This window comes from Orycteropus afer, unplaced genomic scaffold, assembly GCF_000298275.1.
Source record: "Orycteropus afer afer isolate SDZICR_OR568_19922 unplaced genomic scaffold, OryAfe1.0 scaffold00366, whole genome shotgun sequence".
Classification (NCBI taxonomy): domain Eukaryota; kingdom Metazoa; phylum Chordata; class Mammalia; order Tubulidentata; family Orycteropodidae; genus Orycteropus; species Orycteropus afer.
In genome coordinates, this window is record NW_006921953.1 from 777,852 (window position 1) to 801,503 (window position 23,652).

The 23,652-nt window shown below is 55.3% G+C and overlaps 2 protein-coding genes across 2 annotated transcripts in view; one reads left to right on the forward strand and one right to left on the reverse strand.

The window, feature by feature from the left end:
• Positions 1 to 11,146, forward strand: part of UNC5A (unc-5 netrin receptor A) — a 72,788-nt gene extending 61,642 nt beyond the window's left edge. Inside the window, exons 4-15 of the mRNA XM_007952939.2 lie at positions 189 to 292; positions 390 to 570; positions 1,990 to 2,154; positions 3,228 to 3,416; positions 3,525 to 3,827; positions 8,494 to 8,581; positions 8,846 to 9,014; positions 9,180 to 9,413; positions 9,563 to 9,712; positions 9,816 to 9,980; positions 10,540 to 10,718; positions 10,981 to 11,146. Coding sequence (XP_007951130.1) covers positions 189 to 292; positions 390 to 570; positions 1,990 to 2,154; positions 3,228 to 3,416; positions 3,525 to 3,827; positions 8,494 to 8,581; positions 8,846 to 9,014; positions 9,180 to 9,413; positions 9,563 to 9,712; positions 9,816 to 9,980; positions 10,540 to 10,718; positions 10,981 to 11,146 — 2,093 coding nt within the window. The remainder of the gene's footprint in view (positions 1 to 188; positions 293 to 389; positions 571 to 1,989; positions 2,155 to 3,227; positions 3,417 to 3,524; positions 3,828 to 8,493; positions 8,582 to 8,845; positions 9,015 to 9,179; positions 9,414 to 9,562; positions 9,713 to 9,815; positions 9,981 to 10,539; positions 10,719 to 10,980) is intronic.
• Positions 11,147 to 12,327: 1,181 nt separating this feature from the next.
• HK3 (hexokinase 3) overlaps positions 12,328 to 23,652 on the reverse strand; it is a 15,163-nt gene continuing 3,838 nt past the window's right edge. The window contains exons 2-18 of the mRNA XM_007952980.1: positions 22,397 to 22,559; positions 22,086 to 22,240; positions 21,881 to 22,000; positions 21,685 to 21,780; positions 20,301 to 20,400; positions 20,032 to 20,215; positions 19,387 to 19,542; positions 19,014 to 19,247; positions 18,394 to 18,689; positions 18,158 to 18,297; positions 17,960 to 18,079; positions 15,503 to 15,598; positions 15,229 to 15,328; positions 13,227 to 13,410; positions 12,967 to 13,122; positions 12,558 to 12,791; positions 12,328 to 12,472 (exon numbers count right to left, since the gene is read on the reverse strand). Of these exons, the coding sequence (XP_007951171.1) occupies positions 12,328 to 12,472; positions 12,558 to 12,791; positions 12,967 to 13,122; positions 13,227 to 13,410; positions 15,229 to 15,328; positions 15,503 to 15,598; positions 17,960 to 18,079; positions 18,158 to 18,297; positions 18,394 to 18,689; positions 19,014 to 19,247; positions 19,387 to 19,542; positions 20,032 to 20,215; positions 20,301 to 20,400; positions 21,685 to 21,780; positions 21,881 to 22,000; positions 22,086 to 22,240; positions 22,397 to 22,559 (2,679 nt within the window). The remainder of the gene's footprint in view (positions 12,473 to 12,557; positions 12,792 to 12,966; positions 13,123 to 13,226; positions 13,411 to 15,228; positions 15,329 to 15,502; positions 15,599 to 17,959; positions 18,080 to 18,157; positions 18,298 to 18,393; positions 18,690 to 19,013; positions 19,248 to 19,386; positions 19,543 to 20,031; positions 20,216 to 20,300; positions 20,401 to 21,684; positions 21,781 to 21,880; positions 22,001 to 22,085; positions 22,241 to 22,396; positions 22,560 to 23,652) is intronic.

Consider the following 23,652-nt stretch of genomic DNA (forward strand, 5'->3'; position numbering starts at 1 on the left):
GGAGGAGGGGCTCCAGTCCCTAAACCTCATCGTCCTGGCTTGGTGGCTGGAGGAAGTGCCTGTGGATGCTGCCGGGCTCCCTCATTCCCTCCTGGGTACCTGGCACTTCCTCCTTCCTGGACAGAGCTGGCTGGGCTGGACCATGAGCTGAGGCACTGGGACAGGGGACACTCTGGTTCTTCCCCCAGACTTGCGTAAGAACTTCGAGCAGGAGCCGCTGGCCAAAGAGGTGTCTCTGGAGCAGGGCATTGTGCTGCCGTGCCGCCCACCAGAGGGCATCCCCCCAGCCCAGGTGAGAGCTGGGCTCAGGTGCCCCATTCCCCAGGCAGACAGGGTCTCTGGATGGGGCTGCTGGGCAGACATTGTAGTAATCCGGCTCCCTCATCCAGGTGGAATGGCTCCGGAACGAGGACCTGGTGGACCCAGCACTGGACCCCAACGTGTACATCACACGGGAGCACAGTCTGGTGGTGCGGCAGGCCCGCCTGGCTGACACAGCCAACTACACCTGTGTGGCCAAGAACATTGTGGCACGCCGCCGCAGTGCCTCTGCAGCTGTCATCGTCTACGGTGGGCCCTAGCACCAGTGGACCGGGTGGGGGGGTCCCCTGTCATCACAAGTAGCCATGGGGCCAGGGTGGTATGTAAATGGGTTGGGGAGGAGGCCATGGAGCCTGGCCTGACTGGAACACCAGGAAAAGCACTGGCTGGGGCTGTGGGGCCAAGGGACATGCTGGGCAGAGTAGTGGACATCTGTGGCCAGATGATTTTTTGACTTTCTAGAAGGTTTGTCATATACAGGCAGGGGGCATTGTGCAGAGGGAACAGGATGGGAGTCTAGAAAAGATAGCAGACCACATCCTGTGTCCCCTGGGTAAGAAGTAGAGTCTAGAGTCCAGGGCACTCCAGGAGTAGACAGAGGGAGGGTGCAGGAGTCACCCCATGAAAGGCTGAGCTGATGTGCCTGGGCTAGGGGCTGGGCATGGAGGGTGAGAGGAGGGTGCTGCTACCCCCTTGGGAGCTAGCAGGCATGAGGGTGACCTCCCTCCAAGCTCCTCTCCTGGCACAGTTACAGCAGCCTCCCATTAGGCCCTGGCCCCTGCTCAGAGCTCTCACCCTCCATGCCCTACCCCTGGGCCAGCATGTCCAAGAGGCCCCTGCTCCCTGACCCCAGTCCCTCTCTGTCCGGCCAGTGAACGGTGGGTGGTCGACGTGGACCGAGTGGTCCATCTGCAGTGCCAGCTGTGGGCGTGGCTGGCAGAAACGGAGCCGGAGCTGCACCAACCCGGCACCTCTCAACGGGGGCGCCTTCTGTGAGGGGCAGAATGTCCAGAAAACAGCCTGCGCCACCCTGTGCCCAGGTACCCGTGGCCACCGCCCCTGCATCGCTCTCACCACGCCATCTCCGTGCCCGGCTCCATCTCGCCACCAGCCTGCCCACCCATGGCTCCATCCCACCTGCCCACGCCCACTGCCAGACTGCCCAAGGCCAAGACTGGGTCCGTCCTGTGGTTGAGACAGGGCTTGGTCTGTGTCCAGGGTCGGGGCTTAGTCTGCAATGCAGTATCTCAATATAGAGATGAGGTTGGGCTGCAGTTGGAGGGTAGGGTCTAGGACTCGGCGTGGGGCAGGTAAGGGCTCAGCCTGGGCCTGCAGGACCTAGCCTGGGCCTAGGCTTACAAGGGTCATTATAGGCCCGAGAGCCCTCATAGCCTGGGGCTGGACAGCCTCCCTGATGTGGGCAGAGCAAGCAGCCCTTGGTATCATTTGTGCCTCCCCCTTCCTTCATTAGCATGTGTCATTGAGGCCAGCTGGACACCAGGCAGGTGCACACTGGTGGGCCTACACCTGGCTTTGCACACCAGGGCCCAGCCAGCTCGTCCTGCCTGCTCCGGACGCCCAGCAGGGCCATAGCACAGACAGCCTGGGTTGGCCACTCTAGCTGACTATGCCATCCCCCCTCTGTCTGGGTCTGTCTCTTATGTGCAGTGGATGGCAGCTGGAGTCCATGGAGCAAGTGGTCAGCCTGCGGGCTCGACTGCACCCACTGGCGGAGCCGTGAGTGCTCTGACCCTGCACCCCGAAATGGAGGCGAGGAGTGCCCAGGCTCTGACCTAGACACCCGCAATTGCACCAGTGACCTCTGTGTGCACAGTGAGTCCTCCCCACTCCAGAGTCCTCTCCACAAATGACCAGTGTTGCCCTGCTCCTTGGGCTCCCAGCTTCTCACTGCCCCACCCTGAGCAGGTAGTGGCTACAGTCATTCCTTTGCCAAGTCTGCACTCACTTTCCAAAGCACAGGGCCCTTGGGGATCTCTCATCCCTAACACACCCATTTATGTGCACACACAAAGGTGCCTAATATCTCCCACCACCCAACCACCTCTCCTGACAAATCCTCACACTGGAACCTTTACACACCCATCTGCACACACTCACCCAAATCCCTAGTCCCAGCTACCCATCCAGGTCCCCTCCTCTCCTGCAGCTTCAGCAACACTGCCCCCAGTGCACCCACATGTCCTGTGGGGATACCAGGCTTGTGAGGCCTGTTAATTACAAGGCCATAACTAACAATTAAATATCTCAGTTGGATTTTTTTGTCTGGAACACACCCTCCCCCATTCTTTCAATTAAAAACCTAATTATCTGTGTCAATTCTTTTCTGATGGACATTTCTTCCATTATGCAAAACCCTTCTAAAAATCAATATAGCTCCCTCCAAGCAGTCAATCACCCCCTCCTCCCCATACCCCAGGCCTGGGGAGGACAGACAAGGAGAATAGCCCTCCCTCCCTTGCTTCTGGTTCAGGGACCTCCCACATACCAGATGGACAAGCCCGCCCAGGAAGGGGCTGCTCTGGGGACCTCAGGAGCTCACTGCCAGCCCCAGTTGGTGCCCCAGGCTGCTCTGGGAAAGTAGGTCTCCCCTTCCTCCATTCTGGTACCAAACTCAACCTGGATCCCAAGTCCTTGAGGAGATATGGTTTGCTCAAAAGCTCACAGCAAGGTAGTGGCAGTCCAGGATTCAGATCTTCACTTGCTGGCTCCATGCCCCAGGCTACCTTCCCCTAGCTAATGTCGCTTGTGCAGCAATGGTTAACTCCCTGGGGAGTGTAGACCCCTTCCTCTGGGGATACAGACCAATGGCCCCTGCTTCCCAGCCTCCTGCAGTTAACTGGCTAGCCCTGCTCTCTGCCTCTCCCAAGGCCACCTCTCTCCTGCAGCTGCCTCTGGCCCTGAGGACGTGGCCCTCTATGTGGGTCTCATCGCAGTGGCTGTGTGCCTGGTTCTGCTGCTGCTCGTCCTCATCCTGGTTTATTGCCGCAAGAAGGAGGGACTGGACTCAGATGTGGCCGACTCATCCATCCTCACCTCAGGCTTCCAGCCTGTCAGCATTAAGCCCAGCAAAGCAGGTACGAACCCTCACCCCTAGCACACCCTCCCCGGCAGGCCCCCAGCCAAGGGCCACCGGGCAGGGAGGCACTTGGGGACCTACCCTGAGTATGTCCTGGTGCTTGCAGACAACCCCCATCTGCTCACCATCCAGCCTGACCTCAGCACCACCACCACCACCTACCAGGGCAGCCTGTGTCCCCGGCAGGACGGGCCCAGCCCCAAGTTCCAGCTCTCCAATGGGCATCTGCTCAGTCCGCTGGGCGGTGGCCGCCACACGCTGCACCATAGCTCACCCACCTCCGAGGCCGAGGACTTTGTCTCCCGCCTCTCCACCCAGAACTACTTCCGCTCTCTGCCCCGTGGCACCAGCAACATGGCCTATGGGACCTTCAACTTCCTCGGGGGCCGGCTGATGATCCCGAACACAGGTAGGAGAGTCCCAGAGGGCCCTGGGAAAGTCAGAGAGGCAAGCCCAACCTCTGTTTCCCTTCTGGAGGAGGACAGCACAGCCAAGAGGGTCCTCTGTGGCCCTCAACATCACCCCCACCAAGCTGAGTCAGGGCCAATGCCAGAAAGTAAAGAGGATGGAACTACAGAGAACCCAGAGAGTGTGTGGCAGGAGGGTCACTGTACAGGAGGAACTCTCTCCCTTTTGTGACAAGAGGACACAGAAGTACTGTCCATTTGTGGGCACAGCCAGCCAGTCTTTGTGCCAGGCTCTGTGCTGGAATCTGAGGCTCAAGAGATGGGACAGGCCCAGGCCCAGGCCCCAAGGAGCTCACACACTCGTGCAAGCTGGCAAAACAGCATGTGTTGCCACAGAGAGGGCCATGGGGCCCCCTTCACCCATACATCCTGCCTTCCTGCCATCACCACTTGGAAGCCATTGTGACAGTTTCTGGCCACTCCTGCCCTGATATTTTCAATTCCCTCAACTTCGGTGGCCTCTGGGCTCCTGATTTTTCTGCTGCTCTTGGCACCTGTTTCCTAAATGTACGTACTCCTCAGAGCTCCCTGCTGGCTACCTCCTCCCCAGCGACCTCGCCCACAGACAGGGCTTGAATCCTCACCCCACTCCTCCACTCCCAGCTGGCAGCCTCCTGGAGGGCGCCAGCATCGTCCGCCACCTCCTGGGCAGCTCCATCTGCCTGTCTCACAGCACCTCAAATTCCTTGTGCCTAAAACAGAACTGTCTCCCACCCGCCCCCAGAACCGCCTCCTCATGGTTTTCCCCACCTCACAGGTAGCTCAGTCTAGTTGGTCAAGCCAGAAAATTAGGGTCACCTTGACTTCCTGCTCCTCCTCACTTGCCCACTCGCACCCCACACCCCACCCCACACTAACTTCAGTCAAATGCCACACCCTGATGTTCTTTCTCCTAAACAGTTTCTGCAGCTCTGCTGCCTCCCACCCCAGGGTCTCTCTCTTGCCACCTCTCCCAAGGCCACCTCTCCCACCCAGTTCCCCACTCTGAACATTCAACTCATGGATGCCGGAGTTGATCATGCCCTTCCCCTGCTGGAGTCTACCATGGCCCATTGCCCGCTGGCTGTGGCAGCCTCATTCATATGCACGCTTGTGTTTTTTTTTTTTTTTTTAATTGACTTAAATTTTTGAGCAGTTTTAGGTTTATAGAAGAATTGCACAGAAAGTACAGAGTTTCCCATCTACCTCTTCCTCTCCCCCATTCGTAATATTTCTCCTGTTATTCACATCTTGCATTCCTATGGGACATTTGTTACTGATGATGACCCAATATGGATACATGATTATTAACTAAAGTCCCTAACTGACATTAGGCTTCACTCTGTGTGTTGTACAATCTTACTTTGGCAAAAGCATAATGTCAAGTGTCTGCCATGACAGTATCATACAGAACGGTATCACAGCCCTAAAAATACCCTATCCATCCCTCCCCCTCTCCCTGAGCTCCTGACAACCTCTGGTCTTTTTGCTGTCTCTAGTTTTGTCCCCATGCCCTCTTCTGCATGCACAGCCAAGATCGGCTCAGCACCCCAAACACACATGCTGCCCTTTGCCACCAGCCCTTCTGCCTTTGTTACCCAGTGCTATTGTAAACAAATACAAGTGGATGTCTATAAAGAACAGAAACTTACTTACTCACAGTTCTGGAGGCTAAAACTCCAAATCGGAGTCTTGGTCGTATAGACTCCTTCCATGTCAGTGGTCTGGGTGTTCCTTGTTCCTTGGCTTGTAGAAGAGCCTCAAGTGGTGTCTTCCCCAGAGTGTGTGTGTGTGTGTGTGTGTGTGTGTGTGTCTTTTCTATGCTGCTCTTTATGTAACCCAAAGGGATTCGACTTAGGATCTATTCTACACTAAAACCAAACCAAACCAAACTCACTGCCATCTAGTCAATTCTGACTCATAGTGACCCCCATTGGGTTTCCGAGGCAGTAAATCTTTACAGAAATAGATTGCCAGAAATAGATTGCCCTATCTTCCTTCTGCAGGAGCTCTGGTAGCATAGTGCCTAAGGCACTTGACTGCTAACCAGAAGGCTGGAGGTTCAAACCCACCAGCCACTCCTCAGAAGGAAGGTTGGGCATTCCTACTTCCGTAGTGATACTGCCTTGGAAACCCAAGGAGGGGTCGCTATGAGTAGGGGCCGACTCGATGGCAAATAACAGCAACACAGCAACAGCATCTTCCTTCTGCAGAGTGGCTGGTGGCTTTGAAGTGCCAACCTTCTGGTTAGCAGTCATATGCCCTACGCACTGCACCACCACACTAGTATGACCTTAACTGACCATTTGATTACATTGAATTGCATTATGGAAGGTGATTATATTATACTACATTAAATCATATACACAGGTATAGGGGTTAGGATTCCAACACACACAATTCAGTCAATAACACCTTTGCATGAGAATCCCTCTGCCCACCCCTTGCAGTTGGCAGATCTGTGGTTTCCCCTTCAAGTCTTGGTCTAGACAGCTTCTCCTCTCTGTGCCTATTGTGCCTTCTGCACATGAGGGTGTTAAGGGACTCCTCACAGGACTGTTAGGACACTGAAAGGAGGTGGTACATATAAATCTCTGAAAAGAGGGCCAGGCATCACAGTAGGTTCTCTGTCTTCCTCAGGCAGTAGCTGCCACACCATGGAGCTTTCTCCCCCAATTCCCAGTGCCCTTTCCTGCAGTGAACTTGTCTTTATCCCCACTGAATTGAGAGCTTCATGGGAGCAGGTCTTTTGACTTCCAGAGTACTTGTGTTAGTATTTATGTGTGTTCGTCCACCACCACCACTAATAACTTAGGCATGAATGTCTGGGATTGTCACTGACATTTACAGCTAGAATCAGGAGGTGGTGAGGGGAAGGGAAGCTGTGAACCAGTGGCTTCCCTCTCCTGGACTCTTGTTTCCTATAACATAGTGGTATTCCAGCCTAGTTCTTCTCCAGGGTTTTCCATTCTGAAGATTATGCATATACTGTTGCATTTGGTGGGGGTAAAGTCATAGAATGTCTTCCCCTCCACCCATCCTGAGCCTCAGAGGCCCCTCCTGAGATAGGGGTTCCCTGTCTGTGTTGGTTTCCTAGGGCTGCCGCAACATGGTACCACAAAGTAGGTGAGGCATAAGGATAGGAATTTATTGTCCCACAATTCTGGAGGCTGGAGTCTGAATTCAAGGTGTCAGCAGGGACATGCTCTCTGAAGGCTCTAGGGGCAGAGCCTTTCTTGTCTCTCTCAGCTTCTGGGAGCCCCAGGTGTTCTTTGGGTTGCAGCTGCAGAATAACTCTATCTCTGCCTCCGTCTTCACGTGACATCTTCCTTCTGTGTGTCTCTATGCTTCTTCCTCTCTTTTATGAGGACACTGGCTGGTAGTTCAAACCCACCAGCCACTCCTCGGAAGGAAGATTGGGCAATCTACTTCTGTAGAGATACTGCCTTGGAAACCCAAGGAGGGGTCACTATGAGTTGAATCAACTCAACGGCAGTGAGTTTAGTCATATAGGAAAGGAGCTCTGGTGGTGTCTAGTGCCTAAGGCATTTGACTGCTAACCAGAAGGTTAGAGGTTCAAACCCACCAACCACCCCCTGGAAGGAAGACTGGGTAACCTACTTCCGTAAAGATTTACCACCTCGATAACCCAAAGGGGGTCACTATGAGTCGGAATTGACTGATGGCAGTAAGTTTGGTTTGGTTTGGTTTAGTCATATAGAATTAGGATTTACCCTACTCCAGTGTGGCCTCCGGTAACTGATAACATCTTCAAAACCCCTATTTCCAAACAAGGTCACATGCACAAGGACAGGGGTTAGGACTTCAGCCTATCTTTTGGAGGGGACACATAACACTATCCTCAAAGGGAAGGAAATCAGGGGGCAGGACCACTCTTTGCCACCCCAGCCCTGTCCTTGCTGTGTTCTGACTCACTGCCTCCTGCCTAGAATCAGTCCTCCTCAGCAGACACTTCTTGACATAGTTCTCCAGACTCCAAAAGATACTGGGGACAAAGGTCAATCAGCTCAAACAAGAAAGTGTCTAAAACAACTTCCAGACCAGGGAGGGCTGCCCAGCAAGGAACAAAAGCACACAGTGTTCAGGAGTTCCCCGAGGTGGCCACCAGTGGGGAAGGAGGACCCTGAGCAGGGCAGGGGGCAGAGCACCCAGACAGATGGAGGTGTGTTCAAGGCAGTGGGTCTGGAATGGCTGAGGATACTGCACAGGCTGGGCCAGAGGTAATGGGCCTCACATGTCAGACCAGGGAACTGGACTTTATCTAGGGGGCAGTGAAGAGTTATAAACAGGTCACACCCAGTGCCTTCTGTGTGACAGCTAGGTGTGATACACCTGGGACCATTTCTGCAGAATTTTCTGTGCTAAAGCTAATGAGGCATGTTTTTCCCCTGAGTTCTCTCAGCTGCTTTTGGGGTTCCTGTGACCCTGCATCATGCTGTAGTGGGGGAGCTGCTCAGTTAGTATGACCTGGTTGGAAAGCATGGTGGTCCCTGTGGCTCCTCTGTTCCAAGGGCAGGCTGGCACAGGCAGTTTTCCCCTACTGCATGGGGTGTGGGGGGTGTAATATGTTTGCAGCAGGTCAGCTCTGGTTCCCCTGTCTTATTTCAGGGATCAGCCTTCTCATACCCCCAGATGCCATACCCCGGGGGAAGATCTACGAGATCTACCTCACACTGCACAAGCCCGAGGATGTGAGGTGTGGGCATGGGCAGTGCTACAAAGGGTGCAGTGGGTGGTTCCTGTGGTCCCGCCTTCTGCCTTCCCTCACCACGATGCCTCCTCCCTACCACTGCTCCCGTCTGGTCTGGCCTGGCCTGAAGGGAGAGTAGGGGAAGAGCTGCCCCGAGCCCACCCAGCTCCACACCTCCACCCTGGAATGCTCTGTCTTGACCCCTCAGGCCCTGCCCCCAGGATGGCCCGCTGACACCTCTCCCTTCCTGCCCCTGTTTCCCCACTTGAGGTTGCCCCTAGCTGGCTGTCAGACCCTGCTGAGTCCCATCGTTAGCTGCGGGCCCCCTGGAGTCCTGCTCACACGGCCTGTCATCCTTGCCATGGACCACTGTGGGGAGCCCAGTCCTGAGAGCTGGAGCCTGCGCCTCAAGAAGCAGTCATGTGAGGGCAGCTGGGAGGTGAGCCAGGGGAGTCCCCACACCCGCAGACCCCCAACACTGGTCTCAAAGTGGAGATGCAGCCATGCAGCCATCTCTGATCCCCCGAGTCTCTCAGCCACTTCTGAGCACAGTGGCCTGAGGGCTGAGAGGGCCAGCTGTGCTGACCACCAGACCTGCCTGCAGGACGTACTGCACCTGGGTGAGGAGGCACCCTCCCATCTCTACTACTGCCAGCTGGAGGCTGGCTCCTGCTACATCTTCACCGAGCAGCTGGGCCGCTTTGCCCTGGTGGGAGAGGCCCTCAGTGTGGCTGCAGCCAAGCGTCTCAGGCTGCTCCTGTTTGCACCCATGGCCTGCACCTCACTTGAGTACAACATCCGGGTCTATTGCCTGCATGACACCCATGATGCCCTCAAGGTACCACCACCTCACCAGCCCTGCCACTGGGGTGGCAGGGTACTGGGGCTGACCACCCCAGGGTTCCTGGGCATGGAAGCCTCCTTGCTAAGGTGGGTGGATGGTGGGAGGGGCCCCTCAGACCCAGCTGACCAGCCTGGGTGCCACAGGAGGTGGTACAGCTAGAGAAGCAGCTGGGGGGCCAGCTGATCCAGGAGCCCCGAGTCCTGCACTTCAAGGACAGTTACCACAACCTGCGCCTGTCCATCCACGACGTGCCCAGCTCCCTGTGGAAGAGCAAGCTGCTCGTCAGCTACCAGGTGAGGTCTGGGCTTGCAGGCCAGCTCTCAGCATGCCTGGGGCTGGGCATACCTGGGCTGGGCACATCTGATGAGGTGCCTCCCCTCTGCTCCTCCTCCCCAGGAGATCCCCTTTTATCACATTTGGAATGGCACGCAGCAGTACCTGCACTGTACCTTCACCTTGGAGCGCATTAGCCCCAGCACCAGTGAGCTGGCCTGCAAGGTGTGGGTGTGGCAGGTGGAGGGCGACGGGCAGAGCTTCAACGTTAACTACAATATCACCAAGGTGGGCAAGAGGGGGAACTTTAATGCTGCCGTGTGTGTGCTCCAAACCCCCAGGATGCTCCCCACTCTGGGCCTACCCTGCCTGCCCCTGCCACCAAGCCCACCCAGGCACACTTCCTCCTGGGAAGCCCTTGGTAGCTACCCAGTCTCCTGGGGGAGAGAGGTGCAGCTGCAAATACAAACAAATGCATTAGGACTTGGGAAGCCAGTTGAAAAGGATGGGGAACAAGGAGTAGGGGGCAGGTAAGAGCCCACCTGGGGACCTGGAGGGTATCCCTAAGCAGGTACCTCATCTGGTAGATGAGTAGGGGTTTAGCAGGCAGCAGTGAGGAACGGTGTGTGTGGAACAAAGGCAGTTATGGTTAACGGGCCAGGCAGAGGCAACCTGGAGGGGTAATGGTGGGGCCACTGATGTGTGACTGGGCAAGTCACTGCACCTCTGAGCTAGTGGAAGCTAAGCACCTGGCACCAGTCCCTTGCCTGGGAAGGCTCTGTCAGGAGGCAGCAGTGAGGCTGAGCTTTGAAAGTTCTAACAGGCCTTCCACCTCTCCCTTCTCCAGGACACAAGGTTTGCAGAGCTGCTGGCTTTGGAGAGTGAAGGGGGGGTCCCCGCCCTGGTGGGCCCCAGTGCCTTCAAGATCCCCTTCCTCATTCGGCAGAAGATCATTACCAGCCTAGACCCGCCCTGCAGCCGGGGTGCTGACTGGCGGACTCTAGCCCAGAAACTCCACCTGGACAGGTGGGTGGAGATGGGCCAGCAGAGACAGGCCCTTCAAGGGCCAGCTACAGCCCAGCTGGGTGGACGGGGCAGAAGGGGAAAGAAACAGGAAGCCCAGGTTCCATACCCTGGGGGGCTGGACCATGTCCACTAGCCACCCCGGTGCTTGGCAATAGGGAAGTCCTGCCCTGGATGGGCTGGGTGGGTGGGCTGGGGCTGGGGCAGGAGGCAGGCAGCCTGGGTGGAGGCCAGGCTGCTGATTGGGCTCTTCTCCCCTTCACAGCCATCTTAGCTTCTTTGCCTCCAAGCCCAGTCCCACAGCCATGATCCTCAACCTGTGGGAGGCACGGCACTTTCCCAACGGCAACCTCAGCCAGCTGGCCGCAGCTGTGACCGGACTGGGACAACCAGACTCTGGCCTCTTCACGGTGTCAGAGGCCGAGTGCTGAGGCCACTGGGCACCCAACGCCTACATTCTCACCAGCTTTGGCACCCACCAGGGACAGACAGACGCCAGGCAGGGACCCTCCCCCCACTCTAGGGAGAGCTTCATGGACAGGCCCCCTTCTGGCTGATGCTATCCCTTAATGCCGGTCCTTCAGATCCTGCCCACACTCTCGCCCTCCATGGCCTGCCTGGCCAGGCTGGCATTGCCACCTGCTCTGACTCTGCTCCAGCCCCTGGGGCCTGGGGAGATAGTGCCCAGAGCCAGGCCAGGCCCAGCCCATTCGTGTGTGTGTCTGTGCGTGTGATGCTACCTCTCCTCTGCCCCTGGCCAGGGCCCCGCATGCACACGGACATGCACGCACACTCTGGGCTCGGGCCACAGCCCCGCCTCCTGCCTGAGCTGGACCTTATGCAAACGTTTCTGTGCCTGCTGGGTAGGGGCACATCTGAGGGGCCCGCTCCAAGGCTGCGGGACCAAGGGCATGGCCGGGCGGGCAGGAGAGGCCTCTGGACTCAGGCACATGACCACACACAGGCACGTGCACATGCCTGGCTCATGCACCCATTGTGCGGACGCCCTCCACCACCGTCACATCTCACTCCTGTGCACCGGGGTCTCGCACACGTCCCTCACGCCCCCCAGTGTTTGTACACATCTGCCTCTCACATGCTGCCCTGCTCCCAACCACCAGGGACACTGGGTGGCTCTCCCGTACCCCTAACCCCCGACCCCAGGCCCCAGCCGCAAGGTGCCCTGCCTGGTGGGGTGTGTGAATATGCAATGGGAGCCCCGTGCTGGGCAATGGCGAGTGTGTGTGCCAGGCGTGCCCGTCCTGGGGCTGGCCAAGCCCCATGCGGGCCACCGTGTGAAGCTTGTGTCCTGACTCCGTCTTAAGTGCATTCATGCACTTACACTTGGCCTTATGTACACAGCCTTGTCCGGCCGCCGGGGCGCGTAGGGATTTTAGCGGACATGAATGTAAATAAATTATATATATATATTGCTAACCTGAGTGCTACTTCTCTCATGGAAAGCTATGGGCAGAGGCTGGGTGGCCTCCAAGGGGTCACACACAGGATAGTCTAGGGGTCCTGGGGTGGGGAGCCCAGCTGTGGGGAGCCTGGGCCTGGGCCCTGGTGCAGCAAGGCTGGGGCTGAGACCTCATGGTTCTTAGAGACATCTTCAGACTTGGGCTGCCTGGGCAAGGCGGCAGGCGACGGCAGTGACCAGGGCTGCACCTTTGCCAGAGCCATCCTCTGATTGCAGGAAGGTGACTGCACAGCGGGGAGCCAGCTCTCGCACAGTGGCTGCTACTAGGCTGGAGAAGCTGGGAGGGCAGAGGCTAGGGTGAGCCTAGGCCAGCTGGCCCCAGCTGCCCTGCCTCCCTGCCCAGCCCAGGCTCCCACACTCACTGGGGGTGCAGTTTGTAGAGGGTTCCATCCACACCCACAGTCACTGTCAGCTCCTCCAGGCTCCGATTCTCACGGATCTTCTCCACCACGGCAGCCACACCCACCCCACAGAGCTGGGCAGCCCGCCGGGACACCGCCTGGCACACCTCTCGGACCACCAGGGCGTCATCTGAGGTCAGAGGAAGCCCCAGGTCCTCCAGGATGGCTCGGACCTGCCGCAGGGCCAGGCTGTCGCTGGGGAGCAGGCGAGGGGTGGAGGGGCAGAAAGGTGGGGTTTGTGCATTGGAAGCTCCCCCCAGGACTCCTTTCATGTCTATCCTCCAGGGCAGACCACCCCCAGTGCTCCACCCACCATGGAGATAGGGTTTTTGGGAGTAGGGTAGGGTAGGTGGATGCATGCCACAGGTACCTTTCAATCTCTGATAGGAACTTAGTCTTGAAGATGTCCCTGGTCTGTAGACACTGGGTCTGCTGGCCCCGAAACAGCACACCAAGGCTATTCAAATGCAACAGGATATGGCGGACGATCTCCCCCAGATACATGCCACTGATCAGCTTCTCGAACCTGTGTGAACATGTGTGCATGTGTACACACACAGGAGACTCCATCAGCCACTACTGCTGCCAGTGCCAGCTACCACTAGCCCCTGCTGCCTAGGCTCAGCCCACCTTTGCTTGCCAGGGTTGATGGACTCTCTGTCCACACTTGCATCAAAGCAGGTGATAGGCACATCCAGCATGCCGTCATCCCCAAAGGCGCCCCACTCCATGTTGATGCACATATGGCCAGAGTCCCCAGGCACACCTGCCACATTCTGGAGCTCTTCCATGTAGCAGGCATTGGTACCCGTTCCTATAGAGGCCAAATTAGGTAGGAGCCATTAACTGGCAGGGACTAAGCCCCTCTGAGCCCTTACCACTACCAGTGCACAGTTGGGACTCCTTCCTGACCTCTCCATTTCCCCAAACTCAACCTGTTGTCTGTCCAGTCCTGGTCCTTCTTTTTTCCCAATGCCCTACCATTAGTGCCTCTGCCATGCCAACCCAGAATGCTCATTCTACAATTCCCCTCATATTATTCCCTGGGGGTCATGTGACAGATCTCCACTGTCTGCAAGTAAGAAGCCCCAACTCTCAAGATCAGCCTCCCAGGCCCTCAAACATAGGTTCTGGGCCAGGAGCTGGGAACCTTGTAAGAAATCACATGGGAGGAGCTCTACAGTCTGGCGAGAGGATGGCAGTGAATAACCAGCTCTACTGCTGCCTGCATGGGTCCTAGGAGAAGCACAAAGAGCATGAGGGAGCCCAGAGGGTCAAGAAAACTCCAGAGAGGAGGTGATGTTTGAATAACATCTTAACATCAAGAAGCACAGAAAGGAAAAGGCATTCAAGGCAGTGGGCCCATACTGTGTAAAGGGGTCTCTTTCCTATTCCCAACACATTTCAGTTCTAGGTCTTCTTGCTGGCCCTCACCTGGAACCCATCCATCCCATTGTTTATGCATACAGAGATCAGGGTGTGGCTGTGCTGACCTACTGCCACATGTCAGGCCACTGGGGGGCTGCTGTTTGTCTCATGTTCTAAGAGATCCACATCCAAGGAGCTGTGGGGTAACCCTCCTCCCCTCCAAAGCCAACCCCTTCCTAGGCTTTGTTAATCCCTTCTCATCCCAGGACCTTTTCCTTCCTGACCTTGGCCCTGTTGGAATCTGGCCACCCTGTTTGGAGTCAGTGTCACCTCTCTAACAGCCACTTGCTGCTCTGGGCTCAACTCCCTACTGGGTAGCCCTTCCCAAGAAAGCAGGGATTCCCCTTCTTTTATATGTCTTTCTGCCCCATCATCCAGCCCTCAGCTGGCCACAGGGTAGGTGCTTAATAAAGACTTGAACCTTGCAATATTGAAGTGGATGCTGGGCCCTTCTAGCTCATTGCCCCACATCACTGAGTTCCAAACTTGGAGTGCATACCCTGAGCAAGGCACACACCACATTTGCCCCCTCATTTATCCTTACAACCCCTTGAGACAGGCTTTATCATTACGTCCATCTTTAAAAAACCATTGCCATTGAGTGGATTCCAACTCTTAGCGACCTCCACTGGTTTTCCAAAGCAGTAAATCTTTACAGAAGTACATTGCCTCTACTTCCTCCCATGGAGCAGCTGGTGAGTTTGAACCACTGACCTTCTGGTTAGCATCCAAATGCTTCACCCCCTATGTCACCAGACCTCTTTATGTCCATCTTAGAGACAAGGAAACAGGTAACATACTCAAGGTCATACAGATTAAAAAAAAAACCATCAGTTACTATCTAGTCAGTTCTGACTCATGGCCATCCCATGTGTGTCATAGTAGAACTGTGTCCCACAGGGTTTTTCAATGACAGATCTTTTAGAAGTAGATCCCCAGGCATTTCATCCAAAAGCCCAGGTTCATTTTACAAATTTACAAACTGAGGTTCAGAGAGTTTAAATGACTGAGACAGTGGCTGAGCTGGGCTAGAATCCCAAGCTCCAGACTCCTAGCCCAGCTGTACCTTCCAGTGATCCACTGGATAGGATGGGAATGATCCCACATCCCCAATGCCAGGAGACATCCACTCTGAGGAATCAATGTCAGGCAGTGAACTAACTTCAGGCAGTAGGAACACAAAAGAGCAGGGCCTCCTCCTTACCAACAATGAGGCCAACCTCACAACGGTGGTCTTCATAGCCACAGGACATCATGGTACCCACCGTGTCATTGACAATGGCAACCACTTTCAGCTCCACTGCCTGCACACAAAAGGATGCTGCTGGTTGCTGGGCAACATAGTTGTCATGGCAACCAGTGCTGGACTCAGAGGTCTCTACTGTAGAGGGTCCCTTTCTCAGAAAGCCAGAGACCTTTTGCTTCCCCTAAGGCCTGCTGCAATCCCCTTCCCACCAGGGACCCCTAGAGGCTCTTACCTGTCTGCGACCAATGGCCTCCCGCAGCAGAGCCACGACATCATGGCCTTCACAGTCTGATGCATTGAAACCCTTGGTCCAGTTCAGGAGGATGCCCTGGGGTGGGACCGAGGAGGACAGGAAGCTGGAGGCCCCTTACAGCAGTGGAAGTTTACTCTGCCTGTTCAAAGCCTAACTCCCACCACACATCCAATTTCCCCCCTACCCCAAGGAAGATCCATTCCAGTTTGCCATGTGTGGTTCAAGGCCTTGCCCTCTGCTCCTTTCTCTTTTCCCAGGAGGTTTTCAGTGTAAAGAAACCTACTAAAAAGCACTGACCACTGTCTTCTATTACTAGTTCCAGGATGCTCAGATAGTCTGAGAGTTTTAAGACATTTACCCAGATGGAATGGCCCTGCATAATTGGGTTAGGAATGAGTAGAGATGGGAAAGTGAGTGCTGTGTGTTTGAGAAGAGAGGACAGAGATGGCTCAGAGGTCCTAATGACAGCAGATTCCACTCTTGCAGAAAGAACTTGGGAGAGTCACTTGAGAAGCAGGAATGCTCGGAGTGGGGGACAGAGCCACATTCATTGGAATTTGGCTCTTGTGTTCCAGAGATGAGTGCAAGACAGGTAGGAAAGCCAGAACCCAGACACTTGGGCAGAATCAGGGGGCAAGATCAATGAGGCTCTCTTGTGAGAAACTAAACAAATAGTGAACTTAGCAAGAAGGGTATGACTGCACCCAGGAATGTTCTTTTCTTGGTGTACCTCCTCTGAGGGAGTGGGAGGGGAGCAGGAACAGTTCTGTGGCCAATGGGAGTCTTTACCTGAAATAGGAGCTTGTGGAGGAGGTCTGGATGTCTTTGGGGCAGGATATTTTAGAAATATTAACCAACTTGTTTTCCCAATGATATTTACTAGTATCCCTTTTTCCATCTCGACAGCAGCTAAAATGTTCTATGCTCATTGAATCAAACACAGAGAAAAGAGGCAGTGAGAAGAGGATGAAGGAGAACCAGTCTAGGGGAGATCAGATCATGAAGGAGTAGTGGAGCCTCTGGCTCCCAGACGAGATAAAGATGCCCCAGACTGGGGAAGGGGAAGTAGAGGGAGAGCCAGAGTTAGGTTTGTGGGAGCCCCCAAGAAAGATATCCTGTGCCCTCCCACCCTAGACTGAGCCTCACTGTGGAGAGGAGACAGAGAATTGGGTGATCTGAGAGCAGAAGAGGCCTCTGTCCAGCTTCTCCAGGTAATACCCAGGGAGATGTGAAGACTTGAGGAAGGCAGTGGGAGAGGGAGGTCCAGACAGCTGGGGCCTGGGTCATCTCATTGGTCCCCAAGTGTTTGCATGCTGTATATAGCAGCAGGATAGTATGCAGCTGAGAGGGTCCCAGGTAGTATTCCACCTGCCTGGGTGCCTAGCCTCTCTGGAACAGAGCCTCTGCTTGGGAAGGGGGTCCTTGAGTGGGTCAACACTAAGTCATCAACTCTCAAAGCCTGGGAGTTCAACGTGGAAATTAAGTTCAATTATAGGAAAATGAATGAGGCCACACTTCTTGCACACCTGGGTCTGTGCTTCTGCACCTTATAAGGACTGATCAAAAAGAATGAGCACACTCAGCCCAAAGCAGAGCCGACTGAGAGAGAGACCAATGCCAATCACACGACCCATAGAGCAGCACATCATAGAAAGCCCAAAGCCGTCCCAGGTCAGAGCGGGTCAGAGTAGGGCATAGGGTCAGAGGGTGTACACCACCCCAAGGCTAGGTGGAGTCCAGATAGTTAAAGCTTCCAGTGACCACTAGGGTCTCAGAATCAATGGTGGGCATCTAGGTAAAAGCTGGAAAGTGAAGAGAGTCCTGGGAGCCTGGCCTAATGCCTGCAGGGGCTAGATCTGTGTGTCTACCTAATAATTTATTACACACATCTCAGGACACACAGAGGTGTGTACTGACAGGGTGCTGCTTCCAGACTACCACATGCTTCTCTGCTGCCCCAGTTGGGTATCCAGTACAGAGCCAAGCCCTGAGAAGGCAGCAAGGAAGGGTGGAAGGGGGAACAGGGCAAAGACACTGTGCCACCACAGACCCCTAGACACACAGAGCCAGTGCCACTCCCCACACGGTCCAGGCCAGGGCACCATGCTATAATTGGGATGGTCACCAGCCCTGCATCTTGCCTGTCCTGAAAGCAAGTGCCCCTACCCCCAAGCCCTGGCTCTACTCTCCTGCCCATTGGTGGTTCCCATGGGTATCATGTCCTTTTCCTCCCCAGGCTTCATCATGGCCCTGGACTCAGCCATTTCATCATGTCACTTTCACTTGGGGAAACTGAGGTCAAATGCAGAAGAAACCCAGCAGTGCCTCTGCCTCCCCCACCCCTCAATTCAGGCCACTCACACCCCACCCCTGGCCTCCTGCCCAATCCATCAAGGGAGGCCTTGGAGATTACTCTCCTGGGCTTCTCTCCCTCACCTGGTCCAGGCCGACCTGCTTGCACGGGAAGGAGAAGGTGAAGCCCAGGGGGAGGCTCTGCCCACCCAGGCCCTGCCTTTGCTGGAAGTCCATGATGCAGTCCACGATGTGGTCAAAGAGCTGCAGGAGTGTCCGGGTCAGTCACTGGGTCCCACCCAGCCATCCCCTGCCCCAGCATCAGGCTCAGGCTGTGGGTACCTGCTGCCCAGAGCCCTGGGCCACGCACTCAGGGATAGCATACACCTGGCTGGTGATCTTCACACCTGCAGCAGCCACACGCACCAGGAGGACCCGGAAGTTGGTTCCTCCAAGGTCCAAGGCCAAGAAGTCTCCACGTTCTGTGGGACAGAGACTCTGAGTGTCAGGATGGAGCTTGTCACACTCTGCAATCCCCAGGGGTCCATATTCTGGCCCCACAGTGAGCTAAGTCTCACCACTGCCATCGGGTGTGGCACGGACATAGCTGGGCAACATGCTCAGGGAGGAGGCCTCCCCACGGAGTCCCTTGGCCATGGCCTCCCGCATCTGGACCTGCACTGATGCCAGCCGCTCCTGGTCCAGCTGGAATGGTGCCAGTGTTTCCTCCACCAGGTGCCGGTGGGCGGCCAAGCGGGCAGCCACGGCAGTCACCATTGCCACACCCTGGCCACCCCCATCCACAGAAGGAATGAAAGAGATGTCACACTCAGGGGCCAGGAGCATCACTGTCTCCTGCAGGACATTGTGGAACCTGTGGATACATGGGCACACCCAGCTCAGCACCACCCCGACCCCCAGGCCCTGTCACCGTGAACCAATTCCACCCTAAATGTGTTCTAGGCACCAACCATACACAGCTCCCACCCTCCACACAGAGAGAGAAGCATTGGCCTCTCCTTTCGCCTCTCAGGCAGCCGATCATCTCACCAAACCCTCTTCTGTTTGGGTGCCATTTGTACACTCAGCTTTCACATGCATGTGTAGTCATGGTACATAATGGGGGCCCTCTGTGTGTATACCACCACATATGCACATTAACACCACCTGCTCACACAGGACAGCACATCCACAATACCTAGGGTGTCGCTCAAACACTTGGCCTCCAGTGGCCACGGCAATCTGGAGTGTGTGCTGCTCCCGGCTGTGCTGGAGGCGGCTGAGGACAGCAGCCAGCGCAGCAGCGCAGAGGCGAGCAGATCTTGTGGACACAGCTGCACACACATGCTGTATGAGTTCCACATCTGAGGGCCCTGGTCTCAGACCCAAGTTCTGCAGGACAGCGAGGACTCTGGCTGCCCCAGTTGAGGGGCTGGGGAGGAACAGGGCACAGGTTTGCGGCTCAGTAGCCCAGAACCTCCCAGTTTTCACCCTCAATGGAAGTCCATGGCCTCTTGGGGGACACAGCACCTGACCTGGCCCAAGACCCCCCCTTCTTTCTCCCCACTCACTCCTCCATTTCAGCCACATGCTCCAGGGTCACACTGCCTTGACTCAGTAAGGCAGGGGTAGTACAGCCCCCAAAGAGGATCCCACGCCGAGCCAGGTGAGCCAGCACCAGCCGCACCAGCTCACCCAGGTATAGGCCCCCAATCATCTTCTCAAATCTGGAGGTGGGAAGAACAATGGGACAGAGCCTTTCCTAAGCCCTCAGCCCAGCAGGCTCAGCCTCCAAGAAACCCCACATTTTCTGAGGGGTCCTCAAATGGGAGGCTCCAGAAGCAAAGACCTCCTAGGAGGCAAGTGGGTACCTGACCAGACCCTAGTGCCCCTCTGGCCTGAGTTAGGTTCAGGGACCTTCTGCAGGAGCAGCAGGGCCCAGAGGAGGTCAAGGAACACTTTGTTCAGTTACCCTCCAGCCCCCAACCCCTGTTAGCACCAGCCAGAGTCCACAGGGAAGGATGCCAAAGGTTGAGAACTCAGGGTTCTAGAACCTTAAGCCCTTTCTTCCTTGCACCCAGCCAGGGCCCTCAGGGAGCTCCCTGGAGACAGTTAGTGTGAGGCAAGAGTCTAAAGGCCTGAGCATAGCGGGACAGGCAGAGCCCAGGGCTGGGAAACAGAGCAGTGAGGGCCCCAAAGCAGTAAGGCAGGGCCACCTCTGGGCACCAGGATTCAGAGACTCCTGGTCCAGAGCACGGTCGAAGGGGGTCAGCAATGGCCCCAGGACTTCATCATCACCAAAGGAGCCCCATTCAATGCTGACGCAGACACGGCCCCGGTCCTCATCCAGTGCTGCCACATGCCGTGCTTCTTCCATGTAACAGGCATTGGTGCCAGTGTCTGGTAGAGACAACCCCGTCAGAGTCTCCTCACCAAACAGCCACCCCCAACTGCCCCCACCCACTTTGCGAATGGCCCCACTCACCTACAACAAGCCCGATCTCACATGGCCCAAGCTCTGGGTCACAGCCCATCATGGTGCCCACTGTGTCATTCACCATAGCAACCACATCGAGGTTGGAGGTCTACACAACGGATAGGACAGAAGTCAGGGGCCTGGTGGATGGGTGGGGTGGAGTTGCCCAGTGTGAGAGAGATGCCCAGGCCCATTAGACACAGATGAGCACACTTTTCTGTCTCACATACATTCTAGGTTCTACCCTAGGGGGTTTCCTCCCTCTTACACCCACCTCTACTCCTCCCTCCTGAACTCAGTCCTCAGGGGTCCTGTGGCTCCCAACCTTAGCTATCACCTCTGAGCAATGGTGTTCCCCACAAGGCCAAACTTGAACAGGAGGGTCTCCTTAAATATTGAGCATTTAGGAATGCATAGGCAGGAAGGACACAGGGAAAGGGTAACTACTGGGAGGAAGTGGGAAGAGAGCTGTTACATCCTGTGGACTGTAATCAGTGTCATAAAATACAATGTACATGAACTGTTGAATGTAAAATGAATCTTCTTTGTAAAATTTCACCCAAATTACAACACAAAGTTATATAAATAAATAAATGCTGCATATTCACTGCCCTTATTCTCCTCCTGGCCTGGTTCCCCAAGTCTCACCCTCTGAGCCCTAACTCCTACCTCTGCTCACAGGCAGTTCCCACTTTCTCAAGCATCCAGCCTTTTTTTTTGCACATGCCATTCTTGAGATCAGATCACCTGTTCAGTTACAGCTTATGCAACCAGCAAACCCCTCCTTCAAGCCTCTGTGCAGGTGACAGGTGTTCCTACCTTGGTGCCCCCAGAGTCATTCAAGAGTGACATGCTTATATGGGAATGCTGTCCCTACTAGACTAGGAGATCCTCAAGGACAGGGCCAGAGTCTTTTCATCTTTGTTTTCCCACAGGGTCCTGAACACGTATCTGACCTTCCCTGGCCTCAGTTTGGAGTTCTTGGGTAGTACAAATTGTTAACATACTTGGCTGCTAACCAAAAGGCTGGATGTTCAAATCCACCCAAAGGAGCTGTAGAAGAAAGGCCTGGCAATCTATTTCCAAAAAATCAGCCATTGAAAACTCTATGGAGCACATTCTACTGTGACACACATGGGGTTATCATGAGTCAGGGTCAAATCTATGGCAACTGGATTTTCAGCCTCAGTTTCTTTATCTGTAAAATGGAAATAGTGGCAAATTTTCCTCAGGGATAAACCCGATAAAGGATATGAACAGAGAAGGAAGGTATTGTGTGGAGTGAGGGTTAGTGTTGGCACGGGCATCCCAGAAACACAGACTCAGCCTGTATGGTCCAGGCCTAGGACCCAGTCATATGGGCAGCCCTCCTAGGGCACCTGCCCACACTCACCCCCTGCCTCTTGATGGCCTCTCTCAGCAACTGGACCACGTCCTGGCCTTCCACATCACTGCACCTAAAGCCCTTGGTCCAGGAAATGAGGGTGCTCTGGAGGCAGAGAAGCCAGGTCACCTTTTCAAAGGTCTTCTTGGGGCTGCATTCCATCCCCCGCCCCCACAACCACTGTCCTGTGCCCTTTCCACCTCACCCTGTCCAGGCCTGTCTGGTGACAAGGGAAGGAGAAGTTGAACCCAAGCGGCAGACACTGATTGCCCACAGGGAGTGCCTCCAGGAACTCAGCCAGGCAGTGGGCAGCGAAGTCAAAGAGCTGAGGGATATATGGGTGCTCAGCTCAGCCATCGTGTGCCCCACTGCCAGCCCCAGTCCCCAGAGGCTGGGCTGGGAATGCTTACCTGCTGGCCAGGGCCCAGCATCACCTCTGGGGGGATCACAAATTCCTGGCTCCTAGGCTGCACTCTACGCCCCTTGGTGCCCGTCAGAGTCACCCACAGAACACGCATTGAGGCCCCTGTGGCCCCCAGCTCCAGCACCACAAAGTCTCCTTGCTCTGGGGACAAGCAAGTCACATAAAGGCATACAGAGCCACTGTCTCCCACAAACATTCCTATAACTGCAGAGTCTGGTCAAGGGACCTTAGGAGGGGAGACAGGAATAAAGGATTCCCCTCTCCAGACCAGCACCCCTTCCAGGCCTAGCCACCCACCAGTGCCATGTGGGGTAGAGCCCACATATGTGGGCAGCATCCGGACAGCAGGCATGGGGCCACTGTGTCCCATCAGTGCCTGCTCCATGGAGTCTAGGAGGCTGTCCTGGATCTGCTGGAGCTGTGCCTTTGTCACCATGAACTGTTGTAGGCATTTCTGCACCTGGAAAGAAACAGACTGACATCCAGGAGGGAGCCCTGCTGGTATAGCCAGGTTCCCTGCCTCCAACCACATGGAGGCCAGCCCTCCCTAGCTCTCCCTCTTCGCCCCAGTCCAGGCAATGCTCTCCCTCAGCTTCCCAAGGGGCCTGGGGGCTCTAGCCTGCCCAATCCCCCCTAAGCCTTGCTGATCCCCCTTCCCAATCTCACCCTGGCACTCTTACTGCTCACAACCTTTACCAGCCCTACATCTGTCCACAGAGACTCCATCCAGAGGGAGGTCCCACCTATCTCCTCCTCCTCCTCCCTAAGCCAGTCTTGCTTGGCTTCTTCTCAGCTCCCACTACCCCACCTGGCCCCTCCACTTTGGATTCTGGGTTTGTCAAGGCCATTCTCCTGCCATCCCATGATGACACCCTTCTTAGCCGCTGTGTCCAGAAGCAGAGCTGCTTGGAACAAATGCAAGAGGAAATGTCTTCAAGTTCAAGTTTTCCCCCTCCCAGTGTACTCTTAGCCCTGGAGCCCGATCAGGCCTGGTTGAGTGAGTTTGGAGCCCACACCACATAGAACAGTCCTTAGCCAATCACTCAGCTTTGTGGCAAATAGCAACTGAGCCCCAGAACTAGTTCGAGGACTATCCACAGCACAACAAGCCAAGTCCTGCTCTGGTGGAATTCATGTTACAATGTGGGAGAAAGGAAATATGCCAATAAATATGTAGTGTGGTTCCAAAAGCAACGATGGTTATTAATTTTTTTAAAAAAATTTAAAAAGGCAGAATTAGAAGTTAGAGAGTGACCAGGGGAGGGAAAGAGACTTTTGGTTACTTGGTCAGGGAAGGTCTTCCTGGGGAGGTGACCCAAAAGAAGGAAGGGACAAGTCATTTGGAGCTCTTGGGGAGAGCACAAGGATTTTCTTCAGAGCAAGAGATAGATTTGGGGAATGACTGGGCCAGGATGGATCAGAGGCTGGAGGGAGGGGAAGGGAGGGAGAGCAGACAGCAGGGCAAACCAAGTTTTCTGGCAAACCAGAAATTCCCTGATGGTATCTCTCCCAACCTTCAAAGAGGTTCCAACAGCCTCTATGGATTAGTGGGG